The 22894-nt window shown below is 36.4% G+C and overlaps 1 protein-coding gene across 7 annotated transcripts in view; it reads right to left on the bottom strand.

Annotated features, from left to right (window-relative positions):
• MICU1 (mitochondrial calcium uptake 1) overlaps positions 1-22894 on the bottom strand; it is a 280401-nt gene that overhangs the window by 18976 nt on the left and 238531 nt on the right. For all 7 annotated transcript variants that reach the window (XM_070565467.1, XM_070565458.1, XM_070565477.1 and 4 more), the window contains one exon: positions 22555-22663. In XM_070565467.1, the coding sequence (XP_070421568.1) occupies positions 22555-22663 (109 nt within the window). The remainder of the gene's footprint in view (positions 1-22554; positions 22664-22894) is intronic.

Below are 22894 nucleotides of genomic sequence, written 5' to 3' on the forward strand. Positions count from 1 at the left end.
ATAGATTTTACAGAGGGCCAGTCAAGACTCCTTGCAAGGAGACCTTTATAACAAAGCCAGATCTTATTTGGAGACCAATTTACCATATTAACTTGCTTTTTCCCCTTTGACTCTTTAAATTTTCATTCTTTTTAGTTTAAAAAAGTTCTTTTTCATTAGGTGATACATTCACCTGTTTCAAAATTCAAATGGTTATATGAGGGTTGCAGTCTCCCTCCGAACCTTATCCCCCTAGTCACCTAGTTGTCCAGAGGCAACCAATATCTCCAGTTTCTCCAGAAATATTTTATGGATATAAAATCAAATATTTATTCTTTGTTTCTTCCCATAAAAATGGTAGTATACTAAATATACAGTTTTGCTTTACTCATTTAACAACACATCTTAGAAATAATTCTATTCCAGGACATAAGCAGGTCCCTTTTAACAGCTGCATAGTATTCCATCAACAGGATATATCATTATTTAATTAGTCCCTCATTTACTCTAACCTCAGTCTTGAGGAGATAGTATCTTTTATCCCTGTTTGACAAAATTACTTCCTTGGCGGTCTACAGTTCTTAGCTTCAACAGAGTCTGAATCTCTCATGGTTAAAATGAGAACACTTTTTATTTATTTTATTTTATTTTTTCATTATTATTTTTTATTGAGTTAATGATAGGTTACAATCTTGTGAAATTTCAGTTGTACATTATTGTCTGTCAGTTGTGTTGTAGATGCACCCATTCACCCTTTGTGCCCACCCCCCACCCCACTTTTCCCCTGGTAGCCACTAATCTCTTCTCTTTGTCCACATGTTTAAATTCCTCATATGAGTAGGTCATACAGAGATTGTCCTTCTCCATCTGGCTTATTTCACTTAACATAATCCCCTCAAGGTCCATCCATGTTGTTGCAAATGGGACAATTTTGTTCTTTTTTAGGGCTGAGTAGTATTCCATTGTATATATATACCACATCGTCTTTATCCAATCATCTGTTGATGGGCACTTAGGTTGCTTCCACATCTTGGCTATTGTAAATAATACTGCAATGAACATAGGGGTGCATAGGACTTTTGGAATTGCTGATTTCAGGTTCTTTGGATAGATACCCAGTAGTGGGATAGCTGGATTGTATGGTAGTTCTATTTTTAATTTTTTGAGGAATGAGAACACTTTTTAAATGGATATATTTAAACTCAGTTTGCTGAAATTATGTGACAGGCTAAATACTCTTCACCTTTACAAGTGTTTTATCGGAACTTCAGAGGCTTCCAAAGGGAGTAAACCTTAAAGCCCCCAAAGAAGCAGTGCTTGCAGTAGATACTAATCTCTGTACCTCCCCAGTTGCTGTAATTCCTTTCTGATCCTTTCCTCAGTGGGATGTATTATTGGCTGATTTTGTCTTTACTGCTCTATTTATGTGGATGTTTTGGCAGTTTATCCTGCCCTCGCCCCGCTCTCTCCCCGTGGCAATCAGGAATCCCTAAAGCAGCTCTCTTCCTCCTTGGGGCACTGCTGTAATTTTACTAAACCACAAGATATTCAAAGCAACATATTTAAGTTAGAATCAAGCTTTAGAATTGCTAAGTATCTTTATATTTGAGAAAATAACCCAGATTTCTACCAAGTGCGTGCCTCATAAAGCAAACATTTCTTTCAGAATTCGAGCTTCCTTGCCTACATCATGAATAATTTTACTTTAAAAATTGATGACTGTCTTGAATGAAATCCTAGCCAACTCTCCTTTTCACTTATAAATGTTTTTACAAAATTCAATAATGAACTGAAGCACAGAGGTTTGCCTCCCACAAAATTTAGAAGAATTTATAAAATTGGAGCTTTTTCTCAATAATCTCTTCCCCACACACCTTTGTGACATTCCTACCTCCTGCGTTCATGCTATGGGTATCTGAGGGTGCTCTCCCATATGTTCTTGCTGTGAACCTTTCCCTATTTCTGCCTTCACATAAAGGCACTGAGTCCCCTATATAATTCCATAGGTCCTTCTAGCAGCAATGGGTGCCACGTAGGAAGAGAACAGTGCTATGTATGGAAGTCAGCGAACCTGAGTCTCTGGCCTCAGTTTTGCATCACACTAGCTGTGATTTGAGCAAGTCATTTTCCTTCATGTGTAAATGAAAAGGTTAAAAACAATAAAGGGTTTAAATAAAATGATTTCTAAGTTTCCTTCCAGCCATAAAGTTTTGACTGTTGCACTGTTATTTATTTAGATTAAAGGGCTTAAATCAGTTAAAATGTCCATATCTTCAGAAATCCTCAAAGAATAAATGTAAAGGTAGTAATTTCTGGAATTATGGTTGGTGTGGTGGGCAGAATTCTGAGATGGTCCCCAACATGCCCACCCTCTGGTATACACACCCTATATGATCTCCTCTCCTTGAGTGTGGGCAGGACCTGTGAATATGATGTGATACCATTCCTGTGATTAGGTTACTTTATATGGAAAAGGTAATGGGATAGTCACTCCCATGATGATAGTTATACAAGAATCCATCTCAGGGGCTGGCCTGTGGCCGAGTGGTTAAGTTCGCGTGCTCCGCTGTGGTGGCTGGTTCGGATCCTGGGCACGGACATGGCACTGCTCGTCAGGCCACGCTGAGGCAGCATCCCACATGCCACAACTAGTAGGACCTGCAACTAAGATATACAACTATGTACTGGGGTGATTTGGGGAGATAAAGCAGGAAAAAAAAAAAAAAAGATTGGCAACAGTTGTTAGCTCAGGTGACAATCTTTAAAAAAAAAAAGAATCCACCTCAGCATACCAGGGAAAGAGATTGTCCTTCTGGCTTTGAAGAAGTTAGCATATTGTGAGCGGGCAACATGGTAAGGTCTGCTGAGAGTGATCCCTGGCTCACAGCCAGCAAGAAAAAGGGGACCTCAGTCTTACTGAAAGCAACGGAATTCTGCCAAGAACCCAAATGAGCTTGGAAGAGGACCCTGAACACCAGATGAGAATGCAGCTCTGCTAACTTGATTTCAGCCTTGTTAAGACACTGAGCAGAGAACCCAATTATGCTGTGCCCAGACTCTGACTTACAGAAACTGAGATAATAATCAGGCAGTGTTTTAAGCTGCTAAATTTGTAGTAATTTATTATGAGCAAGAAAGCTAAGTGGAGAAGGTATTTATGGTTGGGAATGTCCTTTTGAGGTCCCTCAAATCATACTTTATATATACTATACTCATTCTAGGTACATTTTATAGAACTGTCACTCTTCTGCAATTACTATATCAGGCTCCATAAAATAGATCTTATAGAGGCACTAGCCAAGGTCTAATTAAGTTTTAAACTTCTTAACAAGAAAATAAATTAAAACCGTAACCCTTCTTTTGGGAATTCAACAGGCTTGCTCTAAAATTATAAGTTAGTTTATTTTCACACAGAATTGGATACAAATTTAGGCTATAATATGTCCCTTAAAACATTACTACATTAAGTAAAAAGCTGATTCAATTACAGTCATAGAATTTCAAATCTGGAAGAACCCTTGGAGATATTTAATGTAACTCTAATGACAGGTCAGAGAAATTGTGACTTGCCCATGGTGTTAAGGAAATTAATTACATGGGAAGATGTTATAGTCCTATCATTCCCCCCTCACCCTAGACTTTTATTAGGGCATTTCACCATTCTTTCCAGGATCTGACCATGTTTAGAATTCATTCATTCATTTATTCAACATTAACTGAACATCTACTGTATATAAAAAATTGTTCTAGGTTCAGAGTAGGACACAAAGATGTGGAAAACATGGTTCATGCGAAAATTCTCCCTTGAATGCTGAGGATACTAGAGATATTAATAGGGGTTAGATAGTTAGATAGTCCTGGAAACAGAGAACTTAAATAATGATAACGACTCCTGAAAGCAATGATCCCAAGAATTTTTGGATGAATGATGAAACTTAGGAGAAGCTAAATGCTCCAATCCTCCTCATTAATAAATACAAACAACTTATAACTTTTAAACTAATATGAATCTCAAAAGTGACTGAAAAAAGCAATAGATATTACTTCCTAAAGACAACAAAAGTAAGCCTCATCAGTTCCTAGGGTGATTTTTTTAGATAACTTTTTGCGAAGTTCCCATATTGGGATAGGTTGTTTCTAATCTATTAGCTCCTTAATAAGAAGGCAGAGGAAAGTCTATACCTTGGGGTTGAAAACCAGGACAGGCAGCTGGGTATAGTTAGAATTTCAATCTAGTATATTAATTAAGGAAGTAATAGTATTACTTCATTTAATTTTCACAATAACCCTGAAGCAGGTATTCTATTATCACCATTCTACAGATCAGGAAACTGAGGCTTTGAGAACTTAAATAATTTGTTCAAAGTCACAAAGCTAGTGAGAAGGAGGGACTCAAACTCAGGTTTGAGTTTAAAATAAAAATTTATGCTTACAAGTTTCTTGCATATAGTTAACTCTCAATAAATGCTAGATGATAGAACAGTATCTAAAAGTGTAACAAAGCTCTGCCACACCAATGAGTAGAGGTAGTGAAGAACACCTTGGTCATTAGGAGCTGTCTATCCTATATTTCAATGTTGAGAAACTGAAGCTTAGCCATATCTCTTTTTCTGTTCTGTGGTTTCCTTTAAGTGGATACCAACTTTCCTTACTATGTGACCTTATTTAAATGATTTTAGACTTTTGTGCATTAGTTTCTTCACTGAAGAGTAATATGGTAAGAAAGGTGAAGAACACAGATGTGTCTACTAAGATGTTCCTAGGTGAGGTAAGAAGCTAGATTAGACAGCAACTCCAAGAGTCTATGTTACTATAAAGTATGCACTACAGAAGTCAGAGTGTGTCTAAGCTATAGACCTGGTCCTGAACAGGAGAGACAATTGTAGGGGATGGAGAAATGTCATATTTCATATTCAAGAGAAGGGCACTAACTCCAAAACATCATAGTTTACCAAAAGGACTTTATTCTCATCCAAAGAGTGGTCAACTCTTAGCCAAAGGGAACTGGGAGCTAATAGCCTAGAGCCTGTCTTCCCTAAGCTACTGAGAAGCATGTTTCAAAATGGTGAACCTGCATTGCCTCCTGGATTGTGTTTTAGCAAAGATTTTCAAATTCCAGCAGCATTTTGGGAAATACTGAGAGGCAACATGATGGTGTAGAAAGAATACAGACTTTGAAATTAGAGACCTGAGCTTGAATCCTGGCTCCATCACTGCTTAGCTGGGTAACCACAAGCAAGTTGCTTCATTTTATGTTTCCTCACCCATAATATGGGGGATAATACCACCTACCTTTCAAGTTTTGAGAATTAAGAGAGATAATGTCCATAAAGCACTTAGTGTTATGCCTGACATGTAGAAGCTGCTATGAAATTATAGCTGCTGTTAGTGTTCCAGATGTGTGATGGTCCCACAGTCTTTGAAAGGGCAATTCTGTAGGATTCCTAGGGCTCAGGACAGGGTGGCAGCTTGTCTGTCAAAGATGATTATTCAGAATATAAGAGTCTGTTGTGTGCGAGAAATTACTCCATCACTAATTTCTGACTCCCACAACAACTCAGTAGGGACCTAAATGCCAAAAGACTGAGACTCCTTTACTCATTCAAAATTAGACTCAAAGAATCTGAAAGTCATAAAGGTTCTAGAAGGTCATCCATGCTATCCATGTCACTTCAGAGATACAGGAAACTGAGATTATTGCATGATATGACTGATACTTCAGAAAGAATACTTGGGGTTGCAGAGAGCATCCTGTAGGAGTTACACCACAGGTTTTACTATTTATTCTCTTGGCTTGTCAGAGAGTAGGTAAACTGTACATATAGAGTGACTACAAAGAATTACAACCATGTTGGAAATCATGATTTTCAACCTAAGTAGGCTTGTGCTGGGGCATGAGTACTAAAGGCCATGGACTACATTTGCGTGATTTTTTTTCCTGTATTATAGTTCAAATTCAAAGTACACAGGCAACACAACTAGACCTACAAGTTTACCAAATCTATAATATGCTGATGTGCTTTATAATGGGGCTTTACTATCCTTGGAAATTATTCTTTTGGCAGAAATAAGACTACTCTAAGTTATGTGAGCCATAGCTCATTTTAGAGTTCCAACTCAATTTCTAACTTTTCCATCACAGGATGCCATTGGGGAAGGAGACATGTTCAATTTCCATTACCTTCTTTAGCAGACTATGTAAATCATTTAGACAGTCCCTTGTGAGGTAATAAATATATCTAATTTTATGCCCAGGATGTGTAAGAATAAGCAATAGAACCAATTCCTCTTAAGTGCTAAACAAAAGAGACGACCTATAGTGGAAACATACAATATTTCATGAAGAAAGGTTCTTTTTTCAAATGGTCAGAATTCACGAAAGACATTTCATTCTTGCCTGAGAGTCGTCATTCTCACATGGGCCATGTAGAACTAAAGAAATAGCCTCAATGAAATTTGGTCTTTTTACTCTGAAGGGATGGATCATGCTGTAATATGGTAAATCTTCAGTTGCCACCTGCCTGGGTGCCCAAACTGTTCTGAGGAACATTAGCTCTGAAAGTTGTTAAAAGACATTTTGGGGCAAATCAAGTTTGGGAACTATATTGCTCTCTTGGAGATTAATAATGCACATTAGCATATTTAAAAGTTGGCAGGAGCAGTGCTGCAGGAAGAAATTCTGTATAACCTGGTATTTTCCAAATTTATTTGAACCATGGAACACTTTTTTTGTTTGTTTTAAACCCACAGAACCATTAATGTATTGCAGTATATAGTGTTCTTCACAATGCTGTTTGGGAAATTATGTGCTAAATTATGTCTAAAGAGAGGTTTGCAGGCTCTAAAATAGCCAAAGAAGAGACAGTGCCAGTCTAACAAGTGCCAATTTCTGAAGGTCCTAACCTTTTGGGAAAAAATGAAGACAGCTGAGACTGAGAGCAGCTGAGACTGAGAGCAAGAGGCAGACAACAAGACTCCTGTCTCCACCCCCTTCCCAATCTTTCCCCACTCCCATTAAAGGTCAAAGGCCCCACTTTTAATCTTATGTCTAATTAGCACTTATTGTACCAAACTTGAACAGCTTGTACACTTATCTTTCTCCCCTAGTAGACTGTGAGTTTCTGGAGGGTAGAACCCTGTGCACAGCATGGTACCTATCCTGCTGGCTGAATAAATGGATGAACCACATCAAGTCTGGGTTTATATCATCAACTTCATAATGGAAGCAGCTGCTTTTATTAAACATTCACTATATGATAGGCACAAGGTTAAGTGCTTTATGTAGATTTATCCTCAAAATAACACTATGAGGTGGGTATTATGATCCTGATTTAAAAATATAAAAACTAAATTCAGAAATTGCCCAAAGCTACTCAGCTAGTAAATGATGGAGCCAAGATTCAAATCTAGACAGTATGATTTCAGAACCTGTATTCTTAACCACTATGGAGAACCACTAAAGGAAGGCAGAAAGTTTCTTCCTTTCTTCTAAGATTCATCTCAGCAATAAAATTCCATGATTCTCCAGAGGGAGAATTTGTATAGAACTCAAACCAAAGAAAAAATCAATAGTATGGCTGTCAGGATCAGTAAGGTTTAAAATCAAAAGGGAGAGTACAAAGAGAGCCTGCTAAAGATGGGCACATCTGGCAGAGAGAAGGAAATTGGAAACGTCAGTTGAGCACATGCTAGTCTTTCCCTGCACACCCCAGTACATGAACAGTTAACATTACTGATATCGTCAACCCTTTAAGCATGGAAGAAGGTGAAATATATGTCAAGGCTAAAAGATAGGGGTTACAGAAGAACACAATGAATTCATGACATGAGTTTGTTCTTTGAGACTACTGTGAAAGGTCAGGGTTTACTGGCTTGAGATCCTATGTCTTGTTCACATCTATCAAGATGTTCATTTACTCATTCATTTATTGACTAAAATTTATAGAGTGTTTACTGTATCCCAGATATTGTCCTAGCCATAGGGAACATATGCATCAACAAGACAGATAAATATTCTAGTAAACAGAGACAGATAATAAACAAACATATGAATATATGAGAAAATATCAGCTAGAGATAGACGGTGTGATACAGGGCGACGGAGCAACTTTGGAACGGGAAGGTCTTTCTGAGGAAGCGGTTCATATGAGACCTGAATTACAAGAAGCCAAACACATGGAGATCCTGGGAAAGATTGAGAACAGCTAGAACAAAGGCCTTCAGATAGGAATGAACTTGGTGTATTTAGAATATAAAACAAGAACAATGTGGCATGGAATGAACTAGAAAGAAAATGGTAGTTGATGAACTCAGAGAGCATACAAGGCCATGCCATATGGAGCCCTGTAAGCCTGGGTAAAGAAGCCAGGGCTATAGTAGGGGAGATGGAGAAATGGAGTCAGGTGCAGGACAGGTTTTGGAAGTAGAGTCAAGGATTTATTGAAGAAATAAATGTCTGTAAGAGAGTAAGGAATCAAGGACAATGCCTACTTTTGTTTGTTTGAGGTCCTGGATAGATGGGGAATAATTCAATTAGTAAGTATTTACTGAGGCCCTACCATTTATGTACAAAATACTGTAGTTAGTAGTCTCTGTTCTACCTGATTAGCTATATTTGTGGAAATTCAAGCCTATGTCCATAATTTATGGATAGGAATGGATGACAATAGTGAAGGCAGAAGATGTTAGGTTAACACTTCTTTTTTTTTATATTATAAAAGCTATAGCAAATATAGTTAGTTTTTTATAATTTACATTGAATGGTCAGGGAATGCCTCTCTGAAGAAGTGATATTTGAACTGAGACTTGAAAGATAAATAGAAGTTACCCAGGTAAAGAGCATAATTAGGTTTCTAAAAATTATTAAGTTTTTAAACAGACATACACAAATATTCTCACAGTAAATTAAACTCAGATTTTTTTATTTCTATTTTTGCCTTATTTTGTGGACTACATATGGGTAATATTTAGTTCTTGGTTGCTATAGTGGGTTGAATGGTGGCCACTCAAAAGATATGTCCACATCTTAGCCCCTAGAACTTGTGAATGTGACTTTGTTTAGAAGAAGGGTCTTTGCAAATGTAATTAAGTTAAGGATCCTGAGATGAAATCTGGGTTGAGGATTACTCAGGTGGGCCCTAAATCCAATGACAAAGTGCCCTTACAAGAGATAAACAGAAGAAGGTCATATAGAGAGAAGGAGGGGAAGGCCATGTGAAGACAGAAGCAGAGATTGGAATTATGCAGTCATAAGCCAAGGAATTACTAGAGCCACGAGAAGCTGGAAAAGGCAAGAGAGGATTCTCCCCTAGAGCTTCAGAGGGAGTGTGGCCCTGCCAACATCTTGATTTCGGAGTTGTGGCCTTCAGAATGGTGAAAGAGTAAATTTCTGTTGCTTTAAATTAACATGTTTGTGGTAATTCATTACAGTAGCCCGAGGTAATGAATACCCTTGGCCTTTCCTTGTTACTTACCATGAATCTACGCCAGTTTCCCCTAGATACCTATCATTTTACACTCAGGGAATCCAAATCCAGGGAAACAAACTAATAAGTCAAAACAAATGCCACAGATCTTATATCTCAAAGCAAACATATTTTTGGTTATCAAATATGACTGTATAATTTGTACCATTGTTTTTATTAGCAAGGATAACGAGGCATGGACTATAGAGATTAAACATCTCAGGAAATGTCCTGAAGTCATTTGAAAGAAACACTGTCTTTTTTTTTTCAACTACTAGATTGCTCTTTCCTTTGCCACCACTACCCTGAATCAACCTATTTTGTACACCCTATAATTTTAACACATTGATTCATTCTATATAATTGTTCTTTAAAGCGATTCAATTGTCTTTAGTTGGGCTTTTCAAAAAAAAGTATGCAAATATAAAGAGGAGCTTATTAATTTTATTTTTACAATAAGTGATGACTTCAAAACTTGTATCTTTGGATTTACAGATGCTGTCAAATCTGTTTTGTGAAACAGAGCAATATAACCAAAGCCACTCTGGAGAAATGACCCTGTGGTGCTATAGACATGTGCATAATAACCTCCATGATATTAATATGTGTGTGTGTGAGAGAGAGAGGATGATTGGCCCTGAGCTAGCATCTATTGCCAATCTTCTTCTTTTTCCTTGAGGAAGATTGTCACTGAGCGAACATCTGTGCCAATCTTGCTCTATTTTGTATGTGGGACGCTGCCACAGAGTGGCTTGATGAGCAGTGTGTAGGGCCACACCCGGGATCTGAACCTGTCAACCCTGGGCCACTGAAACAGAGTGCACGAACTTAACCACTCCGCCACCAGGTCAGCCCCTAGAGAAGGTATTATTTTAACCAAACAAACAAGAAAACAAAATATTGCTATTTTAAAAAGTTATGTGCATCAAGAAAATGAAATAAAAAGGAAGTGAAGTAAAATGATTTCTATTTGCAGATGGCATGATCTTATATTAGAAAATCTTAAGGAATCCACCAACAAGTGTTGAATAAGCAAGATAGTGTTTATAAAACCTGTCAGTGCTTTGGAGAGATTTAAAAATCATACATTGTAGTATCCAATGGTGAAATAAAGACACTGTCAGATAAACCAAAAACTAAAAATAGAATTTATTGCTAGCAGATCTGTACCACAAGGAATGATAAAGGAAGTTCTTCACGCTGATGGGAATGATACCAGATATAAATTTAGATATTGAGCAATAAATGAAAAGCATTCAAAATGGTAAATGTGAGTACTAAATGGTAAATATAGGAAATATAAAAATTACTTTTTCTCTTATTTCTTAAGAAAATATAACTGTTGAAAGCAAAAATCCTAACATTGTATTATAGAGATTATAACATATACAGATGAAATATAAATGACAACTATAGCATAAAGGATGGGGGGATGGTAAATGAAACTATATGATTGCAAGATTCTTACATTTTACTTGAAGTGGTACAATATTAACTTTAAGTAAACCATGAAAAGTTGTAATTTCTAGAGAAACTACTAAAATATACAATGCAAAGACTCATAGCTATAAGGCCACTAGACCCAACTGTATGTCTAGAAGAGATGCAACTTAAAGACACAGATAAGTTGAACATAAATGAATAGAAGAAGACATATCATGCAAAGAATAATCACAAAAAACTGGAATAATTATATCAGTATCAGACAAAATAGACTTCAAGAATAGGCATATTACTACAGATAAAGGGGAAACATTTCATAATGATAAAAGGGCCAATTCATCAGGAAAGCATAATAATCATAATCAATTAAGTGTTTACGTACTTAATACCAGAGCTCAAAATTCATGAAGCAAAGACTGACATCATTATAAAGGGAAAAACAGACAAATCCACATATCATACTTGGAGATTTTAACATCCCTCTCTCACTAACTGATAGAGCAACTAGACAAAAAAGTTAGTAAGAACAGAAAAAATCTGAACACTATCAACCACCTTGACCTAACTGACATTTTTATAACACTATACTCAACAGTGCAGAATACACATTATTTTCAAATGTATATGAAACATTCATCAAAATTGGCCATATGCTGGGCCATAATACAAGTCTCAATCCATTTTAAAGAACTGAAATTTTATAGAATGTATTCTCTGACCACAATGGAATTAAATTAGAAATCAAAAACAAGAATATACCTAGAAAAAACAAAATATTGGGAAATTAAACAACATAAATCTAAATAACACAGGATCACCAAAGAAATCACAAGGAAAATCAGAAAATATTTCAAACAGGATGATAATGAAAATATAACATATCAAAATTTGTAGAATGTAGATAAAGCAGTGTTTCGAGGGGTAATTTATAGCTTTGAAAGCTTATCTTAGAAATGGTAGGTAAAGTTGCATCTTAAGAAGCTAGAAAAAGAAAAGCAAATAATATATGCTTAAAATAAGTAGAAGGAAGGAAATCATAACAATATGAGCAGAAATCAATGCAATAAAAAAAAAGCATAGGGAAAATTAACAAAGTCAAAAATTGGTTCTTTGAAAAGTTTAACAAAATTGCTAAACCCCTAAGTAGATTAAATAAGAAAAAAAGAGAGAGAAGACGTAATTCACCAATGTTACCAGTAAAAGAAGGGATTTCAGATTCTACAGATTATACAGACATCAAAAGGATAATAATGGAATATTATGAACAACTTTATGTCAATAAATTCAAAACCTTAGATAAAATGGGAAAATTCTAAAAAAAGACAACTTATAAAAATTCATACAAGAGGAAACACAAACTCTGATATCTATATTTTTATTAAAGAAATTAAATTCTCAAAACATTTCCACAAAGAAAACTGCAGGCCCAGATAGTTTCACTGGTGAATTCTATCAAACAATTCAGAAAGAAAGAACAGCAATCGTTCACAAATTCTTCCAGGAAATAAGAAAAATCTCCCTATATCATTTTATGAGTTTTGTATACTCTGAAACAAAACCTGAAAAGAGATTACAAACAGAAAATTACAGACTAATATTCCTCAATATTTAACAAAAATGTTAGTAAATGAAATCAAGCAATATACAAAAAGCCTAATACAGCATGATGAAGTTGGGTTTATTTCAGGACAATAAGGGATAATCAATGTAATCTACCATATTAAGAAAATAAAGGAGTGAATGTCAGCAACATGGAAGAGTGAGGTGTACCCTTTCTCTCTCCCCCTTTGACCTATGACTAAATGGACATTCATTGGCCAACAGAGGATACCTACACAGCACAACAGGATGCCTGAGAGAGATATGCAGCTATACATCTGAAGGTGAATGGACTGGCTCCCCGGGAAGTGGTGGAGATAGGTGAGCACTCCCCTACCCTCTCCTGGCAGCCCTGTGTGTGCACCCAAATTCTTTCCAGGCCAGCAAGCGCCCAAAGTACTGCTGTGGCCCTGAAAGTGGAAATGCGCCTTGGTGCAACTGTGGGAAGGGGCAGTGGCAGCCCTGGGCTGAATGTGAATGCTTTCCCAGCTGGTGGGAGAGCCCACTCTGCTGCTGTGGTCCCAATGAATGGCCCAGGCATAGACCCTGCAAACAAATGCCACCCACCAAGCACAGCAGCTGGGGTGACTGTAAAAAGAGGTGGCAGCAGATATATGCACGCATGTGAATGCTTTCCCAGCTGGCATGAGCACCCATAGTACTGCTGTGGCCCCACAAGTGAGAATGTGCCTTGGTGAGGCAGCAGCCCTGAACCTGTGTGCAAATGCTTTCCTGGCCAATGGGAGCACCCACTGTACCTGCACAACTTCCAACAGATGGGGTGGGAACACAGACACAGCTTCTGCCCCACCAGCAGTAGCAGGTGGAATCTGTGCCTTGTTACTACCACAAATGTGCTGGCAAAAGATTAGTTCATCAAACACCATGAGAAAATACAGCAACAAAATTTAGAACAGACGGAAAATGACAATTCTCCAGAAACCAACCCTGAAGTCACAGAAATTTACAATCTAAATGACAGAGGATTCAACATAGCTGTCATGAAGAAACTCAACAAGTTATAGGAAAACTCAGAAAGACAGTTCAAAGAGCTCAGGAATAAAAGTAATGAGAAGAAGGAATACTTCACCAAAGAGATTGACACTATATTTTAAAAAAACCAAGCAGAAATTCTAGACATGAAGAACACAATTAATGAGATAAAAAGTAATCTGGAATCTTTAAAAAGCACAGCTGATGTTATGGAGGAAACAAAGGCATCAGGTGGAGGAGAGAGAAATAAGAGTTTTTAAAAATGAAGGAATTCTTCAAGAATATCTGACTCAATTAGGAAAAGCAGCATAGGAATTACAGGTATTCCAGAGGGAGAAAGGAGCAAAGAGCTCATTCAAAGAAATAATAGCTGAGAACTTTCCAAACCTGGGGAAAGAACTGGACTTAAATACATGAAGTTAATAGAACTCCTACTGACATCAATGCAAAAAGATCTTCTCCAAGGCATATATTAGCAAAACTGGCAAAAATGCAATGATTTTATATATATATGTATATATATATATGTTAGGGGCAACAAGGCAGAAGAAAATAACCTACAAAGGAACCCCTATCAAGCTTTCAGCAGATTTCTTGGCAGAAACTTTACAGGTTGGGAGAGAATGCAATAATATATTCAAAATACTGAAAGATGAAAACTTTCAGCCAAGAATACTCTATCCAGTGAAACTATGCTTTAATACAATGGAGAAATAAAAGCTTTCCCAGATAAACAAAAGCTGAGAGAGTTCATCACCACTAACCTCCCCTGTAAGAAATGATTAAGGATGTCCTCATACCTGAAACAAAAAGGCAAAGGTTTACAAAGCTTTGAGCAAGGAGATAAAGAGACAGACAAAATCAGAAAACTGCAGTTCTCTTTCAGAACAGGGTAGCAAATATATAACTTAATTATATATTATAATTTAAAAGATAAAGGGAAGGAAAGCATCAAAAGTAACTATAAACACTGACTTACTCACAAACTCACGACACAAAACAGAATAATTTGTAACAACAATAACTCAGAAGGGGAAGAGGCAAGGGATGGAACCTGCTTAGACTGATGGAGATAAGAGGCTATCAGAAAATGGACTATCTCCTTTATGATATCTTTTATACAAACCTCATGGTAACCACTAAACAAAAAATCAGAGCAGAGCCACAATTCATAAGAAAAGAGAAAACTGAGAAAACCTCCACAGAAAACCACCAAAATGAAATGGCAGTCAGAAATACAAAGAAGGATAAACAATGGAAATATAGAATAATCAGCAAACAAGAGATAAAATGGCAGTATTAAGCCCTCATATCGATAATCACTCTAAATGTAAATGGACTGAATTCTTCAATCAAAAGACACAGAGTGAGTGGATGGATTAGAAAACAAGACCCAACAATATGCTACCTCCAGGAAACACGTCTGAGCTCTAAAGACAAACATACGCTCAGAGTGAAAGGATGGAAGACAATACTCCAAGCAAATGGCACATAAAAGAAAGCAGGTATTGCCATAATTATATCAGACACAGCAGACTTCAAGATAAAATAGACAGGCTGGCCCTGTGGCCAAGTGTTTAGGTTTGTGTGCTCTGCTTTGGCAGCCCAGGGTTTCTTTCGCTGGTTCAGATCTCGGGAGCAGACATGGTATTGCTCAACAAGCCATGCTGAGGAGGCATCCCACAGAGCACAATCAGAAAGACCTACAACTAGAATATACAACTATGTACTGGGGAGCTTTGGGGAGAAGAAGAAGAAGAAAAAAAGATAAAAAAGATAATGAGAGACGAAGAGGGGCAGTATATAATGATAAAAGGGACACTCCACCAAGAGGACATAACACTTATAAATATATATGCACCTAACACAGGAGCACCAGCGTATACAAAGCAACTATTAACAGACCTAAAGGGAGAAATTAAGAGCAACAAAATAATAGTAGGGGACCTCAACACCTCACTTACATCAATGGGTAGATCATCCAGACAGAAAGTCAACAAGAAAACAGTGGCCTTAAATGAAACACTAGACCAGATGGACTTAATAGACATATATGGAACATTCCATCCAAAAACAGCAGAATACACATTCTTCTCAAGTGCACATGGAACATTCTCAAAGATAGAAGATATGTTGGGAAACAAGATAAGCCTCAATAAATCTAAGAAATATGAAATCATATCAAGCATCTTTTCTGACCACAATGCTATGAAACTAGGAATCAACTACAAGAAAAAAGCTGGGAAGTCACAAATATGTGGAGACTAAACAACATGCTACTGAACAACCACTGGATCAATGAAGAAATGAAAGGAGAAATTAAAAAAATACCTGGAGACAATGAAAATGAAAATACAACATACCAACTCTTGTGGGATGCACCAAAAGCAGTTACAAGAGGGAAATTCATAGCAATACAGGCCCACTTCAACAAACAGGAAAATTTCCAAATAAGTAATCTTAAACTATACCTAACAGAATTAGAAAAAGAACAAACAAAGCCCAGAGTTAGCAGAAGGAAACAATAAAAATTAGAGCACAAATAATTGAAATAGAGACTGAAAAAACAGTGGAAAGGATCAGTCAAACTAAGAGCTGGTTCTTTGAGAAGACAAACAAAATTGACAAACCATTAGGCAGAGTTAACAAGAAAAAAAGAAGGCTCGAATAAATAAAATTAGAAATGAAAGAAGAGAAATTACAATTGATAGCACAGAAATATAAAGGATTAAAAGAGAATACTATGAAAAACATTATGCACACACATTGGATTAACATAGAAGAAATGGATAAATTCTTAGACTCATACAACTTCCCAGAACTGAATCAAGAAAAAAATGGAGAATCTGAATAGACCAATCACAAGTAAAGAGATTGAAACAGTAATCAAAAACCTCCCCAAATACAAAAGTCCAGGACCAGATGGCTTCTCTGGAGAATTCTACCAAACATTCAAAGAAGATTTAATACCTGTCCTTCTCAAACTATTCCAAAAAATTGAAGAAGATGGAATGCTTCTTAACTCATTCTATGAGGCCAACACCACCCTGACACCAAAACCAGGCAAGGACAGCACAAAGAAGGAAAATTACAGGCCAATATTGCTAATGAACATAGATACAAAAATCTTCAACAAGATTGGCAAACCAAATACAGCAATACATTAAAAGGATCATACACCATGACCAAGTAGGTTTTATTCCAGGGACACAGGGATGGTTCAATATCTGAAAATCAATCAATGTGATACACCCACAATAACAGAATGAGGAATAAAAATCACATGATCATCTCAACAGATGCAGAGAAAGCATCTGACAAGATCCAACATCCATTTATGATAAAAACTCTCAATAAAATGGGCATAGAAAGAAAGTACCTCAATATAATAAAGGCCATATGTGACAAACCCACAGTCAAATCATACTTAATGGTGAAAAACTAAAAGCCATCCCCTCTGAGACCAGGAACAAGACAAGGATGCCCACTCTTACCACTACTATCAACACAGTACTAGAGGTTTTGGCCAGAGCAATCAGGCAAGAGAAAGAAATAAAACGAATCCAAATTGGAAAGGAAGAAATGAAACTCTCACTGTTTGCAGATGATGTGATTCTATATATGGAAAAGCCTAAAGAATCCATCAGAAAACTACTAGAAATAATCAACAACTACAGCGAAGTTGCAGGGTATGAAATCAAGTCACAAAAACCAGTTACATTTCTATATAGTGATAACAAGAAGAAAGAGAATTTAAGAATACAATCCCATTTACAATCACAACAAAAAGAATAAAATATCTAGGAATAAATTTAACCAAAGAGGTGAATGACCTAAATGCTGAAAACTATAAGACATTATTGAAAGAAACTGAAGAAGACAATAAAGAAATGGAAAGATATTCCATGCTCATGGATTGGAAGAATAAACATAAGTAAAACGTCCATATGACCTAAGGCAATCTACAGATTCAATGCAACCCCAATTAGGATCCCAATGCCATTCTTCATGGAAATAGAACAAAGAATCTTAAAATTTATATGGGACAATGAAAGACCCCAAATAGCCAAGGCAATCCTGAGAAAAAAGAACAAAGCTGGAGGCATCACAATCCCTCGCTTCAAAATATACCACAAAACTGTAATAATCAAAACAGCATGGTACTGGTGCAAAAACAGATACAAAGATCAATGGAACAGAATTGAAAGCCCAGAAATAAAACCACATATCTATGGTCAGTTAATCTTCCACAAAGGAGCCAAGAACATACAACGGAGAAAGAATGTCTCTTCAATAAATAGTGTTGGGAAAACAAGACAGCCACATGCAAAAGAATGAAAACAGACCATTATCTTGCACCATACACAAAAGTTAATGCAAAATGGATGAAAGACTTGAATGTAAGACCTGAAATCATAAAACTCCTAGAAGAAAATATAGGTAGTACATTCTTTGACATTGGTCTTAGCAGCATCTTTTCGAATACCATGTCTACTCAGACAAGGGGAACAAAAGAAAAAATAAACAAATGGGACTACATCAGACTACAAAGCTTCTTCAAGGCAAAGGAAACCATGAACAAAATGAAAAGACAATCCACCAACTGGGAGAAAATATTTGAAAATCATATATCCGACAAGGGGTTAATATCCAAAATACATAAAGAACTCACAACTCAAGAATAAAAATACAGGCACCAGCCCTGTGGCTGAGTGGTTAAGTTCACACGCTCCACTTCGACGGCCCAGGGTTTCGCCGGTTCAGATCCTGGGCGTGGACGTGGTACTGCTCATCAAGCCATGCTGAGGTGGTGTCCCACATGCCACAACTAGAAAGACCCACAACTAAAAATATACAACTATGTACTGGTGGGTTTTGGGGAGAAAAAGGAAAAATAAAACCTTAAAAAAAAAAAAAAGAATAAAAAGAAAAACAACCCAATCAAAAAATGGGCTGGAGACATGAACAGATAGTTTTTCAAAGAAGATATACAGATGGCCAACAAGTACGTGAAAAGATGTTCAACATCACTAATTATTAGGGAAATGCAAATCAAAACTACAATGAGATATCATCCTACTCCTGTCAGAATGGCTATAATTACCAAGACAAAAAATAATAAACGTTGGAGAGGATGTGGATAAAAGGCAACTCGTACACTGCTGGTGGGAATGCAAACTGGTGCAGCCACTATGGAAAGCAGTATGGAGATTTAAAAAAAATTAAAAACAGAAATACTATATGATCCAGCTATCCCACTACTGGGTATTTATCCAAAGAACTGGAAATCAACAATACAAAGAGATCTATGCACCCCGATGTTCACTGCAGCATTATTCACAATAGCCAAGACGCGGAAGCAACCCAAGTGCCCCACTATGGATGAACAGATAAAGAAGATGTGGTATATAGGTACAATGGAATACTAGTCAGACATAAAAAATGACAAAATCATTCCATTTGCAACAGTATGGATGGACCTTGAGTGTATGATGTTAAGCGATATATGCCAGATAGAGAAAGACACATACTGCATGATTTCACTCATATATGGAAGATAAACACACGGATAAAGAGAACAGGTTAGTGGTTACCAGATGGGAACAGGGCTGGGAGGTGGGCAAAAGTGGTAAAAGGGCACGTATGTATGGTGATGGATAAAAATTAGACTATTGGTGGTGACCATGATGCACTCTATACAGAAATTGATAAATAATAATGTACACCTGAAATTACACAGTGTTATAAACCTTTATGATTTCAATAAAATAACTGAAAAAAGGAAAGAAAAGAAAGGAGAAAAGCCATTAAATCATTTCTATATCTATATATAGAAGAAGTATTTGACAAAATTCAATTGCCATTGATATTTTAAACCTTTCTTAAATTAGGAAAAGAAAGGAATTTCCTTGATCTGATAATGGCCATCTATGAACAGTCTAATCTAATATCCAACTTAATGGTGAAATATTGAATTCTTCCCCCTAAAATCAGGAAGAAGCTAAGGATGCCCACTCACACCACTGTATTCAACATTGGACTGGTGGTTGGAGGAAGTGCAATAAGGCAAGAAAAAAAAGGCATAAATATCAAAAAAGCAGAGGTGAAATGATCTCTGTTTGCAGACGATGTGATTGCTTACATAGAAAAACCTAAGGAATCTACAAAACAACTAGAACAAGTGAATTTAGCAAGATTGCTGAATAGAAGATCAATATAAAAAATCAATTGTATTTTAATACTAGCAGTAGACAATTGGAAAATGAAATAAAAATTTCATTTATAATAGCATAAAAAATAAAATATTTGGGCACGAGTTTTTAAAAATATATGCAAGACCTGTATACTTTAAAACTACAAAGCCACTGCTGAGAGAAATTGAAGAAGAACTAAAAAAATGAAAGAGATAATATGCTCATGAATTGGAAGACTCATTATCATTGTCAATTCTCCCCAAATTAATCAGTTTATTCTATGTTATTGTAATCACAATCCTACCTCTTATTTTTTTTTTTTTTTGTGAGAAAGATTGGCCCTGAGCTAATATCTGTTGCCAATCTTCCTCTTTTTGCTTGAGGAAGATTGTCACTGAGCTAATATCTGTGCCAGTCTTCCTCTATTTTGTATGTGGGACACTGCTACAGCATGGCTTGATGAGTAGTGTGTAGGTCTGTACACAGGATCCAAACCTGTGAACCCCAGGCTGCCGAAGCAGAGCACGCGAACTTAACCACTATGCCACTGTGCCAGCCCCAGAATCCCACCTCTTTTTTATGTAGAAAGTGACAAGTTGATTTTAAAATTTATATGGAAATAAAAAAGACCTAAAATATCTAAAGCAATCTTGAAAAAGAAGAATCAATTTGGGAGGATTTATAATACCTGATATGTCAAGACTTTCTTTAAGCTACAGTAATCAAGACAGTGAGTTAGGGTATAAAGACAGACACAGAGATAAATGTAACAGAATAGAGAGCTCACAAATGGATCTACATTTAAAAGGTCATTTGATTCATTTTTATTTATTTATTTTTTGAGGAAGATTAGCCCTGAGCTAACATCTGCTGCCAATCCTCCTCTTTTTGCTGAGGAAGACTGGCCCTGCGCTAACATTTGTGCCCATCTTCCTCCACTTTATATGTGGGACGCCTACCACAGCATGGCTTGCCAAGCAGTGCCATGTGCACACCTGGGATCTGAACCGGCGAACCCCAGGCCACCAAAGCGGAATGTGCAAACTTAACCACAGTGCCACCAGGCCAGCCCCTGATTTTTCATAGAAGTACCAAAGCAAACCAATGGAGGGCCTTTTCCACAAATGGTGCTGGTACAACTTGACATCCATGTGGAAAAAAAGAAATACTGACCTTTTCTTCACACCATATATAGAAATTAATTTGAGATGGATCATATATGATATATAAGGCTAAAATGCTAAAGCTTCTAGGGGAAATATCTTCACAGTTTGGTGATAGATAAAGGTTTATTAGGATCAGAAAGTAATAACCAGAAAATCAAAATTTGATACATTAGACTTTATCAAAATAAAAAAATTTCTGTTAATCAAAAGACATGATTAAGAAACTGAATAGGGAAGCCATAGACTAGGAAAATATTCACAAAATATATCTGATATAGGACCTATATCTAGAATATATCAAGAACTAATAAAAATGGGCAACCTAATTAAAATGGGCAAACAATTTGAACAGACACTTCACCAAAGAAGATATCTAAATGACAAGAACACAAAAAGCTGCTCCATAGCAGAAGTCATCAGAGAAATACAAATTAAGAACACAACGAGAAATCTTTATATATACTCCAGAACCTCTAAAATTAAAAAAGACTGATGCCACCAATTGTTGGGAGTATAAAAAGATACACTGTGAAAAACAGTCTGACAGTCTATTATAAATGAACTCATCTTCCCCTGGATCCAGCAATGCTCTCCTAGGTATTTATCAAAGAGAAATAAAAATACATGTCCTCAAAAAGACTAACAGAAGAATGTTCATAGCAGCTTTATTTAAGATAGCCAATAACCGGAAACAGCCAAGGTGTCCAGTAGAAAATGGATAAACAAATTATGGAGTATTCACACAATGGATTACATTTCATAAAAGGGAACAAACTACTCTATATGCAACAACATAGATAGATCTCAAAAACATGCTGGGAGAAACTTTAGAAAGAGTGTACATTGTATAATTCCATTTGTATGAAGTTCTATAACAAACAAAATTAATCTATGGTGAAAAAATACAGAATTAAGTTTGCCTCTTGGTGAGTGAGGGCAGAAATCAACTGTGAAGGGGCACAAGGGAACTTTAAACAAATAGTGAACTTAAATTAATGTTCATGCTGAAGTGTTTAGGAGTGAAGTGCATTTATGCCTGTAACTTACTTTGAATGCATCAAAAAAGAAGAGAGATTGATAGTTAGAGGGTTGAATATTTGCATAGATATCCTATCAGGGAAATACAGCAAAATGTTAATTGAGCTGGATATACAGATATTCTCTGAATAATTATTTCAACTGTTCTGTTTGAAATTTTTCATAATAAAACGATGGGGAAAAATTGTGTTTTCAATTCCTATGCTTTCTCACCTGGCCTGTACAAACTGCGACTGAATTTATATGAAGTAAGCTAATAGGGGGGACTATTCTCAGAGTCATGATTTTATCTTAAAAAAAAGCAAAACTTTGATACAAAAAATAAACCAAACCATTCCTTCTCACCAAAGAATGAATTAAAATGCATAGTGACTTTAGTTTCACATTATATATGTCATGACTCTGGCTCAATGAGAGAAGTTCTAAAGGTTCATGCACTGTGCCTCAGCTTAGATGACTATTTTCCAAGGCTAAACATCTAAAGATGGGCATCTGCCTTGACTATAGCCTTTAGCACAAGCTTGGCCTCTCAGGGTGAAATGCAAGGCTCAAAACAAAACAAAACAAAAAAACAATGTCAAGAAAAACTCACTTATTACTGTTAAGGAAGGGTAGTCACCTCATATATTACAGATTCAGTGTTTATACCTTCAAGAAAAAACTTTTGAGTTTCATTACCTTTATCAAGAGATGCTCCAGCCATATGGTAAAAGCTCAATGCAGTGTCCACATCGTTAATATTCTTTAGGAAAGTAAAGAAGTTCTCCACTTCCTGAAATGTCAGACCCTGAAAGAAGACAGACAGCAAGGTAAGGCAGGAACCTCTAACAAAAAGCAGCATAAAATGCAGAAAACTAGACAATTATTCATGTCTATAAATCAGAAATTTATGCTATGTCTAGAGCCGAGACTGAATAAATTAGTCAAGGAATGTCAAATTTGTACACAACAGGGGAACAAAACTCTAGAATTTTACCCTGAGAAAGGCAAGCTGGCTAATTGCTTTCCCCTTACAGGA

Source organism: Equus przewalskii, chromosome 1 (genome assembly GCF_037783145.1).
Source record: "Equus przewalskii isolate Varuska chromosome 1, EquPr2, whole genome shotgun sequence".
NCBI classification, from domain to species: Eukaryota; Metazoa; Chordata; class Mammalia; order Perissodactyla; family Equidae; genus Equus; species Equus przewalskii.